General features: G+C 44.8%; 1 protein-coding gene across 5 annotated transcripts in view; it reads right to left on the bottom strand.

Moving 5' to 3' along the window:
- Positions 1-19,722, bottom strand: part of MCC (MCC regulator of Wnt signaling pathway) — a 440,272-nt gene that overhangs the window by 47,046 nt on the left and 373,504 nt on the right. For all 5 annotated transcript variants that reach the window (XM_040446613.1, XM_040446619.1, XM_040446626.1 and 2 more), the window contains 4 exons: positions 7,886-8,032; positions 6,852-6,941; positions 5,600-5,748; positions 1,089-1,229 (listed from right to left, as the gene is read on the bottom strand). In XM_040446613.1, coding sequence (XP_040302547.1) covers positions 1,089-1,229; positions 5,600-5,748; positions 6,852-6,941; positions 7,886-8,032 — 527 coding nt within the window. The remainder of the gene's footprint in view (positions 1-1,088; positions 1,230-5,599; positions 5,749-6,851; positions 6,942-7,885; positions 8,033-19,722) is intronic.

The following is a 19,722-nucleotide window of genomic DNA, read 5'->3' as shown; positions in this document are numbered from 1 at the left end:
CCCCTCCCCCGTTCATGCTCTGTCTCTCTGTCCCAAAAATAAATAAACGTTGAAAAAAAAATAAAAACAAACAAACAAACAAACAAAAAAAAAAACAATCTTCTTAAAAATAGTTAATTCCAGGGGCGCCTGGGTGGCGCAGTCGGTTGAGCGTCCGACTTCAGCCAGGTCACGATCTTGCAGTCCGTGAGTTCGAGCCCCGCGTCAGGCTCTGGGCTGATGGCTCAGAGCCTGGAGCCTGTTTCCGATTCTGTGTCTCCCTCTCTCTCTGCCCCTCCCCCGTTCATGCTCTGTCTCTCTCTGTCCCAAAAATAAATAAATGTTGAAAAAAAAATTTTGAAAAAAAAAAATAGTTAATTCCAAAGCTGATGAGGCTGAAAAAAAGTGGTACATTCATATACCCCTTGCTCGTTGATGAATGAATTGTATTCACTTAAAATGACTTGTTTGGGAGCATGCCTGAAGAACTATGGAAATATTCATATACTTTGACCTATAATTCCTGCTTCGGGGATTTTATCCCAAGGAAAATATTCAAAAGAAGGAAGATATTATCTGTATTAAATTATTTCCCATAAAATTATTTTCAATATCCAAAGCCTACAAAAATCTAAACGTATTTTAGAGAAATGAGTAAATAAAATATGTAAGCTTGATGTAGGGATACAGTCATTCAAAATGCATGCAGACTATTGACCAGCATTATAGAACTACCATAGATGGAAGAAACAGAATATCCTAGGTTTTAACAATGTAAAATACACACAAACATGAATAAAGACTGGAAAGAGCAACAAATGAATATATAAATGCAAAAATAAATATTTTCAGTGATATTGCTTGGACGGAATAATATTTAAGTTGAACATGCTAACAGAACGTTTTTCTAACACCATACTCATTTCTCTTATTTTCTTAATTGCCACAAGAGTGCTAATGGATTTTCCATACATATCACATTAGTATTTGCTGGCCCAACCCCTTGTATATGTTCTAAAAGCCTGTTTTCTACTTTTATGCGGGTTACTGTAAATGCATTTCTCAGCTGAAATGCCCCCCACCACCCTTATGCAGCCTCACGTCCCCACCTGTACTGCAGGGCCAGCCTCAGCGCCGTGGCGTTGGATTCATACTTCCCCACCAGCATACTCATGCGCTCAGCGTTGCTCTTGCATTCTTCCAGGGTTATGGTCAGGAGGTCATTTTGGGATTTGAGGTGTTCAATGCGGCTACAAAGGAAGAAAAATCTCTTTCACGATTTCACGCTGGGATTATAATTCATTTGCCAGTATTTGAGTCATCTCCTGTAGACCCAGGCCAGACACGTGCATTAGGATGTGAGCTTGTCAGAGGTTTTAGCAAATGGAACTGACATGAAGTATTTAAAGAAAGCAACTCTGAGCACAAGAATCACTTAATTCTGTGTGAATTAGAAATACATGGAAGTCCCCTGAGTATTTCCTACTCAGCCATCAACACACCATGTGCCATGTATGGTGTGAGGCTCTGAGCATACACCAAGGAAAGAAGCCAACCGTGTGACCTCAGGTGCTTCAATAAACCACCCTCCACAGGGACAAACAAAATAACAGTGCCATAGTAATAGCTACTATTTATTAAACCCCTGCTCAGTGACCCTCTAATGGCCCTCTGACTTAAGTACTATTATCCCCATTCTCAGAGGAGGAAGTAGAGTCACAGAGGGGTTAAGGACATTGCCCTGGGATTTGAGTCAAGAAGTTTGACCTCAGATCCTGTACTGTTCACCACTCAGGGCAGAAGCAAAAGATGAATCAGGGAGTGAGTACGAAACTCTCCCTAAGGGTCTCTGAATGGGCAGTGGACCAGGAACCGTGGATTATGTCCAAAGCTCCTTCCACTTTGGACACTCCTGCAACTGTTAACTACCTGTAGGGCAAGCAGCAGGAACTTTACGCTTTATAGGAACCAGAACTATAAATTCAGAACAAATGAGTTAATGGCAACGTCAGAAAAACATAAGCATTCAGCTTCTCTGTTTTCTGTCCTAGGACAGAGGCTCTGGATGCAATGATTCATTTCCCATCGACACACCCATTTATAGTACTCTGACCACCAAGTCTTCAAGACACAGGGTTTCACACATACAAAATGCAAGTGACTCAATGCTTTGGTTTCTCTTCAGATTGCATAAATCTTTCGCCTTTTACAAAATGCAAGTGACTCTTGAAAAAGTAACAGGCTTGGAAGCCATTTGCTTTGTGGATCAATCTTAGGACCACTTATCTTAAGAGAAGAATGTGAACACACTCACCAACATTGGAGATGGCTGGTGAGTGTATAATTACGACCACTGTGAGACTTTGGCAACTCCAAGGTCAAGTCAGTGTAAGGTGCTACAAGAACATACTTTTCTGTTCTTGTTGAGATTAAGACTTCTTGAGACAGTCCCCACTTTCCTTTACACTCCACCTTGCTCCAATGTACATTTGGACCCCACCAATTAGACGAAACTCTTTTAGCCAGCTCACAGACCTACATGCGACCAATCACATCTCAGGGCCCTTCTCAGGCAACCCCACTTAATAGGCTACTCCTTCCTTCTGAAAATGTTGTCTCTCACTTAGGTCATGACAGGTGTCTACTGGTTTTCCTCCTGCCTTAAAGGACGTTTCTTCCGTCTTCTTTGCTGGCTCCTTATTCTCTATGAAATCTGTGAGGGTTGGCATTCCCTCAGGACTCAGTCCAAGGTGCCCTTCTGCATCAGTTCCCATCCCTACCCCAGGGTAATTTTATCCAGTTCATGACTTTAACAGGCATTTATGTTCCTACGGCTCCCAAATTTCTCTAGCCCGGACCTCTCTTCTGAGTGCCAGTCTCACATCTCCAGCTGTTTCCTGATACTTCCATTTGGGTGCCACACCAGCACCTCAAATTTAATATTACCAAATGAGACTTATTTCCCCCAAACCTTGCCCTCCCTCATCTTCTCCATTCAGTAAATGCCACCACCATCTTCTCAACGATACAGGTGAGACACATGAGAATCTTCTTTGAGACCATCCCTTCCTCTTACATCCAGATCTACTACAACTACAGTTTCCATTGATTGCTTCGCATCATCTCCACTTTGGCCACACTGGGCCACTGCAATCATTGCTCTGCTTCCACTCTTGCCCCCACCTCCTTCCATTCTTCACACCTGAGTCATCTTTCAAAATCTAAATCAGGTCTGTTCTTCTATTACTTAAAACTCTTTAATGACTTCCATTGATACTTAGAATAAAGAGCAGACTTGGTCCATGGCCTCAAAATCCACATCCCACCAAGCCCTGCCGACTCTGCCACCTTATTACATGTGACTCCTTCTTTCACCCACCCCGTTTCAGTTCCATTGGCCTTCGAACAGCTCCTACTTCATGTCAACCTTCTTTTTGGCCATAAGATTGTTAAGTTGGTTTGTAAGACTCTTAGTTTGTCATATGGCTGCTTCCCTTTTCCCTTAAACTCTCAACTTACAGCCCCATCTTTAGAGATGCCTTCCCTGGCTACCTATCTAAAATCAACCCCCTCCCCTCTTACTCTATCACAGTGCCCTATTTACTGGGAGTTTTCTTATGATCTCATTTGTTTGCTTCTTATATAGCTTCCCTAACAGAATACAAACTCCATGAGAGTGGACACCTTATCTCTTTTACTTTCCCCTGCATGACAAATAGCTTAGCATGGAGGAGGTGCTTAAAACAGATTTGTTAAGTAAGGACATACTTCTGAGGAAGTATGGCCTCCCAACCCACACACTATCACAAAGCTACAGCTCTCATATTTGGACGTGTAAGAGGGCCTCCAACTGTGACAGAGGTAGTTTAACATGAGGATACACTGATAGATCATTTCTAAGATTATTCCCGTATTCTCGCTATAGCTACGGTCATAGACAGGACACTGGAGGGGAAGTCCAAGGGCAGGGGGAGAATTCCAGCTAGGCTATTTAACAAGTCTGGACTCAAGGCAAGTCACTCAACACCGAAGCCTTTGTTTTCTTATTTGCAAAATGAGACTATTCTTCCCTCCCAAGTTGAAGATTAAGTGGTTGTTTGTGAGAACCCTTTGTAAACTGTTAAACACTGTAATAACGTGAGCTACAAGCACCAAATATTTCCCCTTCCTTTGGTGTCTCCTAGGTAAACAGAACTGAGGAGAAAGGAACCTCCCCCAAGTTCAACCACAAAGCAGGCTTGTTAAATCCCAGAATCTGTGGAGAGGAGATCCTCACTCAACAGAGGGTCCCTGAAGGCATCTGACTTCATTAAACTGCAAAGGGCATATCTGATTCAATTCTTAAGCACTCCCTGGCAGTGGTACTGAGATGGCGGCTTCTTTACTGCTACAAGGTAATCATCGGGATTGTCACTCTTAAGTATTTTGGATTTAATAAGGAAACCATTTAATTTCCAGATTTGAAATAACCTAGATTGCCATATTTCCTTAGTCCTCAAGCACTGTATTAAACAGCTTCAAATCAGGGAATGCTAATATGATAATTCAATTTATTTAGGTTTGCCAGACACAAGGGGAATGGCATTAAGCAACGGTGGATGGGGACTGGCATCCACATTTCTTCCTGGTCAGTTCATAAGCCTTTCAAATTCTAACTACCGTCTCCCACTGAAGACTGGTAGGTCAAGGCAGCCATGCCATACTTGGATATGATTTAGCAGTGCACTCTGTCCCTGCGGGACTCATTCTGAGCCAGGGTGGTTTACCACGGTTTGGCCCTGGTCCTTCTCCTTTGCTTTTTCAGCAACTCTCATTGCTAGGATGACCTACCAGCCAATCTTTGCCGAGAGGCTTGAGTGCAAACTTTAACTACCTCTGTTGTGAGATTTGAGAAGAATCCATAAAACTGGCAAAAATTTCTAAGTAGGACAGTTTGACCTACTTAGAAAATTATTCTCAGTAGGCCTAAGTAGGATAGAATGTAAGGACTGAGGGTTGTGTACCCTGCAAAAAGCATAAATAAAATTAGGCAGCCTTCCAAGAGAAGCAGGGAGGGTTAAACCAGCATGCCTGGTCAATCCCAGAATGCCTCCATCACACCGCCTTTGCTACTTCCTGGTTGCTCCAGGCGCCCCTAGGATGCTGACTCAACATTCCAGAGTTTCTCTCTGTGGTTCCTGGCAGCATCGGCCTACATGCTACGTAGCCATCTTGTAATTCTGACCCACTCGTCATTCTATACAACTGCTCCCAGGACTTGCTACATAATTTGCAAGGGCCGGTGCTCAATAAAAAGGTGGGGCCCTGGCTCATCAATTATTAAGACTTTAAAATGGTAACACTAGAGCAGTAAAGCCAAGAGTGGGGTCTTCCCAAACATGAGGTTTGCACATTTGAAAACACAGGTCACACAACACCCTTGAAGCCAGCCCCAGCTGCTGTAAGCACTCCTGCAATGCACAAGAAGGTGGAACTCCCCACCCATGAGCCTGAGAGCATCTCTCTGTGTCACAACTCATAAGCCAACTTGAATTGATTTTTGAAAGGGAAAGGAGGGCCGTTCCACATCCCCCGCCCCTGCCCCAAAGCAACCACTCCAATATATAGGATTTCTCCTTACCTATTCAACCGCTCTGTTTCCACCTCAAACTCTCTAATTTTGCTTTCTGAGATGGCAGATCCATGTGAGTAGAGTGTTTGGAAGATCTCCTGGATGTTGGAGCAGTCCTGAAGAGAGTGGGCCAGGTGTTCCGCCACACTGCTGGATACCTGTATAGGTGAGCACAAATCCTCCTCTAGACACGTTGCTTGGGGGACCAGTCCTCAGGCATGCTTTGCATGCAAGAGAATTTAAAGCTGATATCCCTTGACAACCAGGCACCAGGAGATGGTTACCCCGATCTTTCTCGGTTTGCATGATACGATTCTGTGATAATAAGCTAACTACTGTGAAAACAGTACATAAACAGAATCAAAATACAGCTGTATCCTCCAGGCATATACTGCTGGGTGGCAGGCCTGGGGCAGCATGCTGCTTTACAGTTCCTAAATTTGGGGATATTGAACAGAGTGTGGACTCCTTTCCCCTTCGGTGAGCTCCCTGTCCCTCCAGGTCCTCGTCTCTGGTTGCTGCAGCCCAACAGAGCAGCTGGTTCCTTTATTTTCACAGTTTGGCTTCTGCTCCAAATCTGGATGCATGCAATTGTTCTCAGTGCAAAATTCTAAGTTTAGGGCCTTAAAAAAAATACTATTCAGGCTTTCCCCCACCGCTGGGGATCAGACAGTTGGCTCTCTCAGCCTCACCCCCAATCTTAAAAAAAAATCCTTAGGGAACTCCAACTACTCCCTTTTCACCATCCATCAGCTGTTATGGGCCCAAGGGGTTTGTAGGCTCTCTAGATGAAAACCCTGATAACTAAGCAGGAAGGTTCCAGTCTTTCCTGGCATCAGGCTACACTTCAAAGGCAGCACTCATCTTCACTGGACAGCACGTTCCCTTTTAAGAGCCATGTGCAAAAGGTAAAATTCTCTTAGAGCTTCCTGACCTACTCGGTCTCTGGGGTAGCAGGGTGATATACAGCAGGTACTTCAAGACTTTCATCTACATCACCAGTAATGAGACCTAAATCATTTCTTTCTGAAAGGTTTCAAGTAGAGAAAAAGAAAAATTCCCTTAAAGCCGAATGAGTAATTCCCTGATGAAGAAACCACTCTACATTTTAATCTGATCCTCTGGAAGGAAATGGGGTAGGATTTATTATTATAATTAACTGGTTTATGGGAGGTGAACTTGGGAAGTTCTATCATCTACGAGCTGCGGCCTGTGCAGCTCTACTGGGCACTTTCTTGCCTTGCTTCTTGTGAACACTCACCCCTATACTACTGATTTCTGATCCCAGGACTGGTCGATCAGATGATGAAGACTCGGACCTGGTCTTCGATAGCTTCACCCTCTCAGCAATCTTGAAAAACAAAAAATTATTGAAAAATGACATATCACTCTCTAGATACACTGTTGAGACTGTGTTTTACAGGGCTCTTGTTTAGCCATGGCAACTAAACTGATCAATGAATTTCTTAAAAATTACTCATCCAATTTTTCTACCATCTGCTTAACCCAGGGTTTTCCAACCTTAGCACTAGTGACATTTGGGGTTGGATATTCTTTGCTGTAGAATTCTGTGCACCATAGGACGGTTAGCAGCATCACTGGCCTCTAGCCACAAGATGCCACTAGTACTCTAGTTGTGACCACCAGAAAGGTCTCCAGACATTGCCAAATACCCATTGAAGGGACAAAATCACTGCTGGTTGAGAAACACTGGTTTGACCCAACTTATTCAACTTGATGATTGAGAACTAACCTTCTTGTGGAGACTGGTAGATTACCATGGAAGAGAATATGTGTCATCTGACCAGTCCCTCTGGGGCAGACTCAACATATAAGCAGGCATGAGGCTGCCTCTCTAACGGACATGGCGTGCCCAGCAGAGCCTATCTGTCTGCAGGCAGGGCTGTTGGTCCTATGAGAAGGGAGATCATTGATTTATTACTCAGGGTCCCCTCCTGGGCTGAATCCCAGTCCTCAAGAGCAACTATCCATCCACCCCTTCTACTGTAGAACCTGACAAAACATCTTGCTTTCCACAACAAGTTGACAGCTATGATCTGCTCCTGCTAGCTGATTAATGAGAATTGGCATCCAGGTCACAGCTGAGAGAGACTTAAAACTACTAGCGGGTTATCTCTCCCTGCAGCCCCAGCATAGGAGGCCTGTGTGAGATGCTAGGGAAGAGCCCCTCGCAGCCTTGTGCACTAATCACATGCCTGCACAGTGGCCATGCTTGGGAGGGGCTGGTGCTTCCAGATAAAAGAGGTGGTGCTCCCACCCGCTCCTGGAGCTCACCTTGGCGATCGGAATGTCATTGCTGCTGCTGCTCGTGCTCAACTCCCCGGTGCTGGGGTTAACTGGGCGGTTGGCGGAAGTGAGGCGGCCAGGGCTGGCGGGCCCTGTGGCCTGAACGCTCTGTAGTCGCGTTTGAAGCTCTCGAACCTGAAATAATAATGCCTTTAGACACAGTCTGTAGTTTCCCTGGCCAAAGAGCAAAATAGCCAGATGGGTGGATGGCTGAGTTTTCATTTACATTAAGAGATCAGCTTCACTGAAAAGCTAACTTGGTTAAGTCCACATACAAGTTTGCCGTATTCTTAACTAGACCTGCCACTGGCTGGCCATCATCTGTTCTTCACAAGTATGATGTAAAAATGGTTTTTAAGGCTCTGGAAGGTTCCAATAGAGCTGCAAGGACCATCTTTAAGGAATGTTTATTCCTTGAACCTCATGGGCCTGAACGCCTGAATGGCACTGCAGATAGAGAACCTGGGATGAAATCGCCACTCTCATGGAACTCAAACATGAGAGAACAAATAATTTCAACGCAAGCGCACATTAACGTTATAGATATCCACCTAAGGTGCTGTAGGAAGCAAAAAAGAGGAAGAATGTGTCTCCATCCGAAGTCGACAGGGAAGGAGGGGGTGGTGCTGGAACAGAGTCTTCGAGGTGACCTGGTTGTAACAGACAAGAGTAGGGGCTGGCTCCCGTGGTGCTATGGGTGAGCTGAAGTGTAGCTGGGAGAAGAGCATGCACAGGAGCACAGGCAGCCGGGTGACACCCTAGGCCTGAAGAGCTGCATGCACTGGCACGGAGGGGAGCCTAAGGGGAAGACACAGATGCACCTGAGCTTTTCCCCAAGAGACGTCAAGGAGGGCTTATCCTGGGAATAGTGGAGTGTGTCAACAGTCTTTCTGTATAAAAGAGAAACACGGGGCCCTTTGAGTTGAATTTAGAACACACATTTACCTGCACAGAATTTAAATGTCCAAACTCCCTTCTCTAGGACTATGGCTCAGCGATTTCCAAAGTGAGAAGTGTTCCAAGTAAGTGAAGGTAATTGTTTGAAATTGGTCTTCCTGATGACCTGGATCACAGCTTTATCATCGGGTACAGTGTCTACCTTGAAGGGCAAACGGACTATGGCACCCGAGGGACCTTCCAAATGGGCACCAGGTCCTGCTGGGAAGAATCATCACTGGCACATCTGAGGCAGTGCTTTTCAAACTTGTCAGTGCACCAGAATGTCAGGGAGGCTTGTTAAAACACAGAGTACAGGGTCCCACCCCCAGGGATTCTGAGTTAGTAGATAGAATCTGCATATCTACTAGGCTCCCAGGACCTGCAGATGCCCCAGTTGGGGGCTCACACCTTGAGTCTTAAGGGACTCCCAGGGCCACACAGCACCTCAGCCACATCCCTGACACCAAAACCCTTTTCTAAAAGCGACTGGAAAGCTTTTTATATTAAATATCTTGGATGTCTCCATCCTGCTAAATTGGGAACCAAAAGTAATTGAAATTTCAATAATTCATCAACATATTAGAAGCCAAAATTGGAAAATTCCCTCGGAGCAAATTGCATTCAATAGGGTAACAGCTACAAAGTGCCTAATGCTTTGCTGAAGCTTCCAGTAACTGTGGGTTGATGGAAATGTGGGTCGTCCTCATAGTACACCAGACACAGAGCTGACCTCAAAATAGTTTAAAGACTAGAAAAACATATGCTTGTTAAAGCCAAATGGTATTGCTGGGGAAAGATGACAGGGCTCATTCTAGACTGGTCCCCAACAAATCAAGAAGAGGCATAGCGTGGAGGCCTCTTTATGCTGCATGGCAAAGGGAGAGGGCCCACTTTCCCATCAAGCTGGCTTCCTGGCACCTGGGAAAACTCCCTGCTGGAGACCATGGATTTCAATTACTTATTGCTGTTTAAGTCTGATGAGGGCCTTAATAACGAACAATGTTAACACCACTCCAAAATCTAAAGAGTATCTGGATCATTCACAAAGCAATCAATGGTCTGTTCCCAGAATGCCAATTGGCCCACCTCATCTTACTTTTAAAATATATATGTAAGGCGTACGTGGGTAGCTCAGTTGGTTAAGCCTCTGACTCTTGATTTCGGCTTAGGTCACGATCCCACGTTTGTTGGAATTGAGCCCCACATCGGGCTCTGCGCTGAGCGTGGAGCCTGCTTGGTCTTTCTCCTCTCTCTGCTCCTTCCTCTCTCACCCTCTCGCTTTAAATAAATAAGCCATACACACACACACACACACACACACACACACACACACACACACACAAATTTATTTGTAAATATATATTAATTTCATTGGGCAAATTTATAAGAACTTCATTAAAACTACCTAGGTTATTGGGGCACCTGGGTGGCTCAGTCAGTTAAGCGTCCAACTTCAGCTCAGGTCACAATATCATGGTTCGTGAGTTCGAGCCCTGAGTTGGGCTCTGCTGCCACACCTTGGATCCTCTGGTCTCCCTGCTTCTCTGCCCCTCCCCTCTGTGCATGCGTGTATGTGCATGTCCTCTTTCTTTCAAAAATAAACATTAAAAAAACCTGCCCATGTTATTAAAAAAAAGTTTCTTCTTCTAATCACTAAAGTAAAACATGTCCACTGTGGAAAATTTAGATGGCACTGAAAAATAACAGAAAATGTTCTTTTTTTACTGCGTTTCCATGGCTTGTTTGCGCACAGGCATGCATGCTTAAAACCATTTCTAAATCTAAATATCCATTTTCCTTGAAAAAGTTTTAGACCTAGAGAATGTCTTTGAAAAGCACAGAATGATAAACATGTTTATTTTTGGTCTACGCTTTATCATTTAATGATAATTGTTAGGCAGTGAAAAAAAAATCCAATTGAAGGGAGTAAAGTGAGCTTGTTATGAAGATAGACAGCCAGTTGGATTAAACAGCCTTCTCTCTTTTCTTGATTTGGGGGAGGGGGGGTAGGGCTTAATTAATTTAAATGAATAAATGCACAGAAATGAAGGCTACAATCAATTTGCTGATTCAGCACAGATGAGGCTTGGGAGAAGGGAGAGACACAGCTCTGTCCTCATTCCTATTCTCACCCACTATAGGAGATTGTGTCATGTATCCCCCACCCCCCCAAAAAAAAAAGACAGGCCAAGTTCTAAACCCCCAGTACCATGGCATCTGGGTGGCTCAGTCAGTTGAGCATCCCACTCTTGGTTTGGGCTCAGGTCAGGATCTTGCAGTTTTGTGAGTTCAAGCCCCACATCAGGCTCTGCGAAGGTAGCAAGGAGCCTGCTTGGGTTTCTCTCTCTCCTTCTCTCTCTGCCCCTTCCCCACTTGAGCTGTCTCTCTCAAAATAAATAAATTAAAAAAAAAAAAAGGTCAAGTAGTTGTTCATCAAGCAAATAAAAAGGAAAAGGCAATGGGGGCAGGGTGGAATGGGGTTGGGTGGGGTGGGGTGGAGAGGACTGTGAAAGGTTCAAATAAGGAACTGACATTAAAATGCCAGAACTCTGCATTTCTCATTTATACTCTGACTCCCACAGAGAGTAAAGGGTCTTATAAAAATCATTTGATTAGAAAAGAGAATGAGGGGCACCTGGGTGGCTCAGTCAGTAAAGATCTGACTCTTGATATGGGCTCAGGACGTGATCTCGAGGTCATGAGATAGAAACCTGCATCTGGCTCTGCACTGAGTGTGGATCCAGCTTGGGATTCTCTCTCTCCCTCTCTCTCTGCCTCCCTCCTGCTCGCAAGCATGCACATTCTCGCTCTCTCAGAATAAACAAGCATTTAAAAAAAATTTTTTTTAATGTTTTTATTTATTTTTGAGACAGAGAGAGACAGAGCATGAGTAGGGGAGGGGCAGAGAGAGAGAGAGACACAGAATCTGAAGCAGGCTCCAGGCTCTGAGCTGTCAGCATAGAGCCTGATGTGGGGCTCAAACTCATGGACTGTGAGATCATGACCTGAGCCAAAGTAGGACGCTTAAGTGACTGAGCCACTCAGGCACCCCAAAAACAAACATTTTTTAAAAAAGAAAAGAGAATGAACTAAATGAACAAGAAAAAGGAGGTGAGTCAAGAGATGTACTGACAGTTCAAGAAAAAGATAAGGTTCAAACATCACAATGGAAGCAAAAATGGTAAAATACACCCTAGACTAGCATTACCCAACAACTTCTGGTACCAATGCTGATGTTGTACAGCTGCACTGGCCACATGTGACTTCTGAGAACTTGCAATGTGCCTACTAGACCCAAGGAACTAAATATTTAACTGCATTCTATTTTAATCAATTTGAATTCAAATGTAAATAGATGTAGCCAGTAATGACTGTATTGGTCAGTGCAGTTCTAGAACTATTCTAGGAAGTTAAAAACACACACACACACACAAACACAAATTGGTGGCTGGTGTGATTTAGTGAATCAGGGTGCCACTCAGCACAATGGCGAAAACATAAGAAGGAGCAGATTTTTCAAAGAGAAATAAAGACGCTAGCTTTGGACATGCTGAATTTGGGAAAACCATGGGGGGTATCTAAGTGATTCAGTCAACAATTAGAAATAGAACCCAAGGGAAGCAGAGCAGAATTGGGCATACAGTTTAGGAATGTTACATGAAGACGAGGCTGCCCAGGGAAGAGGCAGAGCAATGGGGGTGGGAGGAGAGCCCATACACAGGCAATTGATCAATGGAGGACTGACAAGAAGGTGCTTTTGCTCTGGGACGGAAAAGAGGTGAGGATAGGCAGTAAGAAAGGGGAGTTTGCAGATAAGAGGAGGAGGATGGGAAACAGAAGAGCTCCCATCAGATGGGATGTTTCTCTAAGAGAAAAGAGTTAAAGTCCTCTGCTAGGAGTGAGGGAGGGAATAGCAGGTATCAGAAATGACAAAGGAAGCTGAGGACCGAAAAAAAAAAAAACAAAAAACAAAACAAAACAAAACAAAAAAACCCTGCCAACTGAGAATGCACTGAGCTCTTTCATTCAAGACAGTAGACTGAGTCAATGCATTGTTCTCTTCAAACTCTGGAGACCTCATGGAAATAATAGTGAAGAATAAAAAGAACAGATTAAAACCGTAACAGTGAAAAGCACATGCTTAGGGCATTAGCAGAAAGATTTGGGCACATTCTGTACATGCAAAGTAGAAAGAAGAGTAATGATAGAAGGAACAGAATGGAAACACCGAATTCTATCAAGTACACGAGGGAAGGCGGCCTGTCTACTCCCAAGAAGGTTGGCAGGGCTTAGACGCAGCCTTGGCAGGTACTATGAAGGACGAGAATGAAAAGTAGGCTGAAAACAGGAATAAGACTGTCTGTATACAGAACAAATGACAATTTCCAGCATATGACAGCCTCAGCTAAAGTAAACAGGCATTCCTCTTACTAAGAATGCAGAGAAATGCTGCATAAAAGAGCAACAATGAGAAAGAAATTTACTGCCAAGGTTAAAAGAAAGGCAGTGAGAGCTCCAGGTGCCAGAAATGAAGTGGGAAATAAAACTACAGAGGTTAGGGGGAGGTGGTGCCACAGCAGCGCTGGGAATTGAGAGCAAGGTATAGCATGTGGGGCCAGGAGGGGCAGAGAAGCACCCCTGTCAGGCTGTCTGAGCAGATCCTCCTCTATAAGCCTGGAACTTTCCTGCTCCGCTGTTCTGTGACCAGTGCACTAGCACAAAGGGAGTTGCTGGAGAAGCCAGAAAGAAGCCCCAGAACTGTGCCCAGGGGTAAACCGTAAGAAGCCAAAATCCCAGACCCAGGACGCATTTAGGTGTTAAATCCAAATCTACGGTATCTGTGTATGGCAGGGCCCCAATCTTATAAATTAAGAGTGAACACTGGTCTGGATTTTGCCAGCCAGGCACTGCCTCAGAGACCTTATTTGTAAATCACCCATTATCTCTGGGGGACATAAGGCTCCCATGACCAGAAGCTGCTGGACATGGAGGGATGACTGCAGAGAAGGGACAATGACACAAGAGAGGCAGCAATCTAAAGCAGAGATGAAGCCACCCAAGAAGAAATGAAAATAAAGCAAACGGCAAACTATGTCACAATCAGTCTACTGAGGGCCCTTCGAGAGAGGAAAGGAATAATTTCTATAAAAAACAGAAATTAGGACACAGGGGCACCTGGATGGCTCAGTCAGTTGAGCACCTGACTTTGGGTCAGGTCATGATCTCAGGTTCGTGAGTTCAAGCCCTGCATTGGGCTCTCTGCTGTCAGCATGGAGCCCACTTCAGATCCTCTGTCCCCCTCTCTCTGACCCTCCCCCACTCAAGCACTCACGCACACATTCATGCTCGCTCACACTCTCTCTCTCTCTCAAAAAAAAGTTTATAAAGTTAGGAAACAAAATCAGGAAAATATCAAACAAGAATAGGTGGATAAAAAAAGCCAGGAGAAAATGTAGCCAATAAATAAAATCAATGTACTGGTTAAAGTCTAGACTGGATAAAACTGAAAACAGAATTAGTGACCTGGAACAGAGAAATTAATTCAGAACCCAGCACAGGGAGCTGAAGAGATACAAAATATGCACTAGTCACTGATACCACAAATAGCCACCGAGGCTCCAACATACTTTTAAAGAAGTTCCAGAGGAAGAGAACATGACATGCAATGTCATGACAGACAAGGAATATTTGAAAAGAAAATAGATGGGTTTTCCAGACATGGAGGCAGACCTAAGTCCAGACACTGAAGAATCACATTAGGTTCTAGCCAGGTGTGGTCATTTGCAGATACATCTGCAAATTCTTTGATATTCCCTCCATCAAGGGGTGGAGTCCAATTCCCCTCCCCTTGCCTGTGCCTGGCCCGAAGGTCTGCTTCTAATGAACAGAATGTGGTAGAAGCTAGACCACACAACTTCTGAGGCTCGATTAGAAAAGAATAATCAGTCTTGCCCGCTCGCTCTTGGGATGCTGGCCTTACAAGCCACTGGCCACTCCACCATGAGGAAGCCCAGGCCACCTGGAGAAGATCTTTGCAGGTGTTCTGACCAACAGTCAGAGCTTAAGGTCCCAGACAACAGCCAGCCTCGCTCCACAGACATAGGAGTAAGGGGAGCCTCCAAGATGACTCTGCCCTAGCCACCATCTGACTGCAATCACATGTGAGCCCAAGTGAGAACTGTCAACCAGAGCCTCTTGGCTCCCCAGAACCATGCAGATAGTAATGAATCATTGTTTTAGGTCTTTAAGTTTGGGGTGGTTTGTTATACACAGTTAGAGCTACTTGGAAAGTGAGGATGAAGTCAAAATTGCATATGTAGCAACAATGTAGTGCAAACGTAGGGGGGAAAAGGAATAAAGAGATAATCTTAAGGCTGCCTGGTGGGATGCCTAGCCACTTAGGCGAAAGAAAAAAAAAACCTAAAAAACTAGAAACTGTCATCCTAAAATTTAAAACATAGCTAGACTATTGTGGTAGGCCCAATAATGGCCTCCAAAGATGTCCACATCATAGTCTTAGAAAGCTGTGAATATGTGACTTTACACAGCCCAAGGGAACTTGCAGGAATAACTAAGAATCTCATGATCAGGGAGAATCTTGAGATGGGAAGATTATCCCTGATTATCTGGTGGGCCCAGCAGCCGGAAGCATCCTTGCAAGAGAAGCAGGATGAAGGGGCACGAGGCCTGCTGCTTCTAGAAGCTGGAAAAGGCAAGGAAGCGGCTTATCCTCTAAAGCCTGAGAAGGAATGCAGCCCTGACAACATTCAGATCTTAGGGGGTGAGATGCACTTCAGACTTCTGACCTTCAGAACTGTAAAATACGAAATCCATGTTATTTGAAGCCACTAGGTTTGTGGTAAATTGTTACAGGAGCAAGAGGAAGCTATGTAATCATCATCAAGAGCAAGGGCAAAAACAAAGACATGCTCAAAGATTAAGAATTTACCCAGCGCAGACCGTTATTGAAAGAACTTCTTTAAAAATTTTTTGATGTTTATTTTTGAAAGAGAGAGAAAGAGAGAGGGAGAGAGAGCACGTGTGCATGCGTGGGGGAGGGGCAGAGAGAGAGAGGGAGACACAGAATCTGAAGCAGGCTCCAGGCTCCCAGCTGTCAGCACAGAGCCCGATGTGGTGACCCACAAACCGTGAGATCATGACCTGAGCTGAGGTCAGACGCTTAACCCACTGAGCCACCCAGGGGCCCCTGAAAGAACTTCTTTAAGGATACATGCTTTCAGTAACAAGAAAACCGAACCCTAAAAACGAACCCTATGAAAGAGACCACAGTGAGCACAGATGGCAGGATGAAGGGGCAGGAGGAACCCTCCTGAGCTGCCCATGAGTGGAAGGACTGGAAAGCCGTTCTGCAAAGCCATGCTGTGGGGCTTGGTCAAAATAAGAATATGGAGACCCAGGACTTTGCACCCTAACTGCTGGACATGTACTGCAGAGAACTTCCCACCCAGGCCTGAAGGATACAAGGGTACAGGCACTGCAACGATGTCTGTGGTAGTGAAGTCTGGCTGTCAGGTACAGTCCATGTGGCAGGTGACTCTACAGAACACGAGGCAGCCGTCAGCTCACAAGGCCGGATGGATGTGCAGCAATATGGACAGACCCAGAGTGCTGAGCGGGAGAAAGAAGTCTACAGCACAACAACATTTATGTAAGTTAAAACACAAAACACTATGTATAAAAACATATACAAAATGGGGAAAGGACATGGGATATAAAAGGAATAAATAAAGCAAAGAACCTTTCACAGATCAGTGAGTGTGCCTTTAACAGACGAATGTAATTAGCTTATCTCTCTTCCCTTGCAGGCCAAATGAAAGCAAACAAATGCAAGAAGGTAAATACCAAGATGAGAGATCAGGAGCCTAAGAGATTATGGTGGCCAGACAGCGAGATGCTGGTGATGAGGAATCTGGTGCTGGAGCTGACAAAGGCAAACATCCGGTGGGGCGGGCACAGGGAAGGGTTTCCAAAGTGAGGGGAAGTCCCCTGAAAAAGTGACGCTAGGCCAAGTGTAAGATGGGTCAGCTGCTGGACACTTTGATCTCCCAGGACAGCTGTAGGAACAAAGACAAGGCCACTGCATCTGTTGATGAAGTCATCTGTGAATGTGGTCCACAGACAAGTGACAGGCAGGAATGAAAGGTGGCCTGGGAGTCCTGAGCAGGATTAGAAGCACCATCATCACCCAGAGAAGGAGAAGTCTGTTCCACTTACGATGTGCAGCAGTACTGGCTGGGTGGTTGTAATTTCAGGCAATTAGGGTGTAATTCATAATTTCACTGTGTAATAGAGCTCGTTGAGAGGAGAGGATCTACTCTGCAGAAGGGCAGAACCGCTGGGCCGCAGAAGCTCTACTTAACAAGCTTCAGGCAGTTGGTCCCATGTGCTTCTCAGAGAGCAGCCTCCTCCAAGTCCAGATTTGTGGGTATTCTGCAGAGAATCACTCTTTTTTTTTTTTTTTCTTAAATGTTGGTTTATTTTTGAGAGAGAGAGAGAGAGAGAAAGAGAGAGCGAGCAAGAGGGAGAGGGACAGAGAGAGGGGGAGGCACAAAATTCCAAGCAGGCTCTAGGCTCTGAGCTGTCAGCACAGAGCCCGACGCGGGGCTCGAACCCATGAACCATGAGATCATGACCTGAGCTGAAGTCAGAAGCTCGACTGACTGAGCCACTCAGGCGCCCTGAGAATCACTCTCTTCCTGGAGATTTTAGAAGTCTTTTCTTGGAGTCTTTAAACAAATGAGGAATCCGAATTTACTTACAGAAAAGACACACATTTGTTCCTATTAATCTCATTACCACAGTGTTTCAGGAAAGTTGTATTTTATGGGTCATGGCAATTCTGTGTAGGCTGAAACACAAGGGGAAGGGGACCACAAGACAGAAGAAGGAAAACAAACCCGACAGCATTTCCATTCTCTGAAGATTTGATAGGTGCATTGTTTTCTTTGTGTTCCACAGCCCACCGAAGAACCTAGACCGGATTATCAAAATGGCTCCATCAGGGAAAGGGGCAGAGTTTTGGCTGCCATATTAATTTCTTACCGGCATTCCAAAAAAAGGGAGTCAGCTATTTCACTTATAGCCAAGAGTTCGCCTTTAAACAGCCTGACCTGGGATTTAGGGGTCGGGGTTGGAGAAATGGTAAGTAAACACTGGCGCCCACAACTAAAAAAGTTACCTCACAATTTCCATGGCACAAATGTGCATGAAGTGTTTTTAGAGTAAGTGGAACTGTTTTTAAAGAAGACATGAAAAGAATCATAGTTCTGAGAATTCTCGATCTTGGATCCCACTTCACACTTCCTCAAGCCACAGAAAGGAGGGGTGATAGGTTTTACCAATAATGCTTTGTTGGGCTCAAATCAAGATAAATACACCCACCATTAACTTCTTCTCTGTGAAACAAACTCATTTTGCCTTCATTTAGTATTGTCTTAGCATGCTAGCAAGATTGATCTATAGAAGCCTAAGGAATCTGGTGTCCCTGTTACTGTCACAAAGGATGGTTTATTAATTTCTGATCTGTGTAGAAGCAGGAGATAGGATGAGGAAAAGGGGGAAGAGGACCCAGGAAAAGCATTTGAACAATAGGACAAGAAAAACTGCATCACATATTAAGGCTAGGAGAGCCCAAGTTTCGGTGCTAAGAATTAATGTCAGTGTAGACGAGGACAAGATTATCAAACTTCTGCGGGCGTTGGTTTTCTCATCTCTTAAGAAGGGTATAACACTAGTACCTATCTTGTAGAATTCTGGTGCAGATTAAACAAGACATGTATAAATCATCGTTCATCACAAGTAAATGCTCAAAGTATGTTTTGTCTTTGAATTTCAGTTTTAAATCCTGCTTTGCCTTCAGAGGTATCTGTTTTTAGTCCAAGAGGGGTATGTTTACTCTGAAAACATTCAGAGAGTGTTAATGGTATCAATGTTAACAGGTTTTTAAAAAATAAGCTATCAAGATTGCATTAAAAAAAAAAAAAAAGATTGCATTGGTAAGTGGTACCTTGTAATCCCTTCCTGGATGAGCACAAAAAGTTGTCACTCTGCTAGGTGATGCCTCCTTGCCTTTGGAGCCCCAGGGTGCCCATGTCTTGCCTGGTTCCATGACAATCACATCCCTCTCCAACCTCCCTCCTCTAGCTCCAGTGACCCTCCTGAGTGAATGGAGCAGGTCAAGCTCTTTACAGCCAGTGGCTTCCCCCTCAGACACCAGGCTCATCACTGCCACACTGTGGGTGCCAGGAGGAACAGGCCAGGTGTGAGGAGAAGGTGCCTGAAAAGCTGAGGTTCTCGTTTTCACTCACCCTGCAGGAAGAGAGGTAAAGATGCTTTGAGAGGGTCTTGGCCCACATCCACTGGGTGACTAAAGGACACTTTGTTCTCTTTCCTGTCCCCGAGCACTTGCTGGGATCAAGATGAGGAAGTGTGCCAGGGTCCAGCACCCCATCCTTTGATTCAGTGGTTCATGGAAGGGCCTGAGCATATATCCTTCTAAAGAGCTTCCCAGTGACTCTGACATATACACGGAGAGCCACCACAAGATGGAGGGTCAAACGGCCTATTTCTCTGGCATCCTGATTCACGTCCAAGTCTGTCTGGTATAACGCTCAAAGCAAACATGCCAGCTGAGTTAGGAACATTTTCTGCTCAACAAATATCCACATGCACTTTCACATTTCTCAGGCCCTCTGTGGTTAAATGGAACATCTGTCCAGTTCTGGCCAACTGGCTGTGGGCGGAAACACGTCAGTGCAGAGATGTTGTAGACAACGGGTGCCATCAGCCTGGGTCCCTGGAACAGTGCTATGTGCTCATCCCCAAATATGCACTGGACATTCAGTGCAAGCAGGAAATCAGCTTTT

This window comes from Herpailurus yagouaroundi, unplaced genomic scaffold (genome assembly GCF_014898765.1).
Source record: "Herpailurus yagouaroundi ecotype Mexico unplaced genomic scaffold, PumYag 29, whole genome shotgun sequence".
In the NCBI taxonomy this organism is placed as follows: domain Eukaryota; kingdom Metazoa; phylum Chordata; class Mammalia; order Carnivora; family Felidae; genus Herpailurus; species Herpailurus yagouaroundi.
This window is presented reverse-complemented; position numbering and strand designations above follow the sequence as displayed.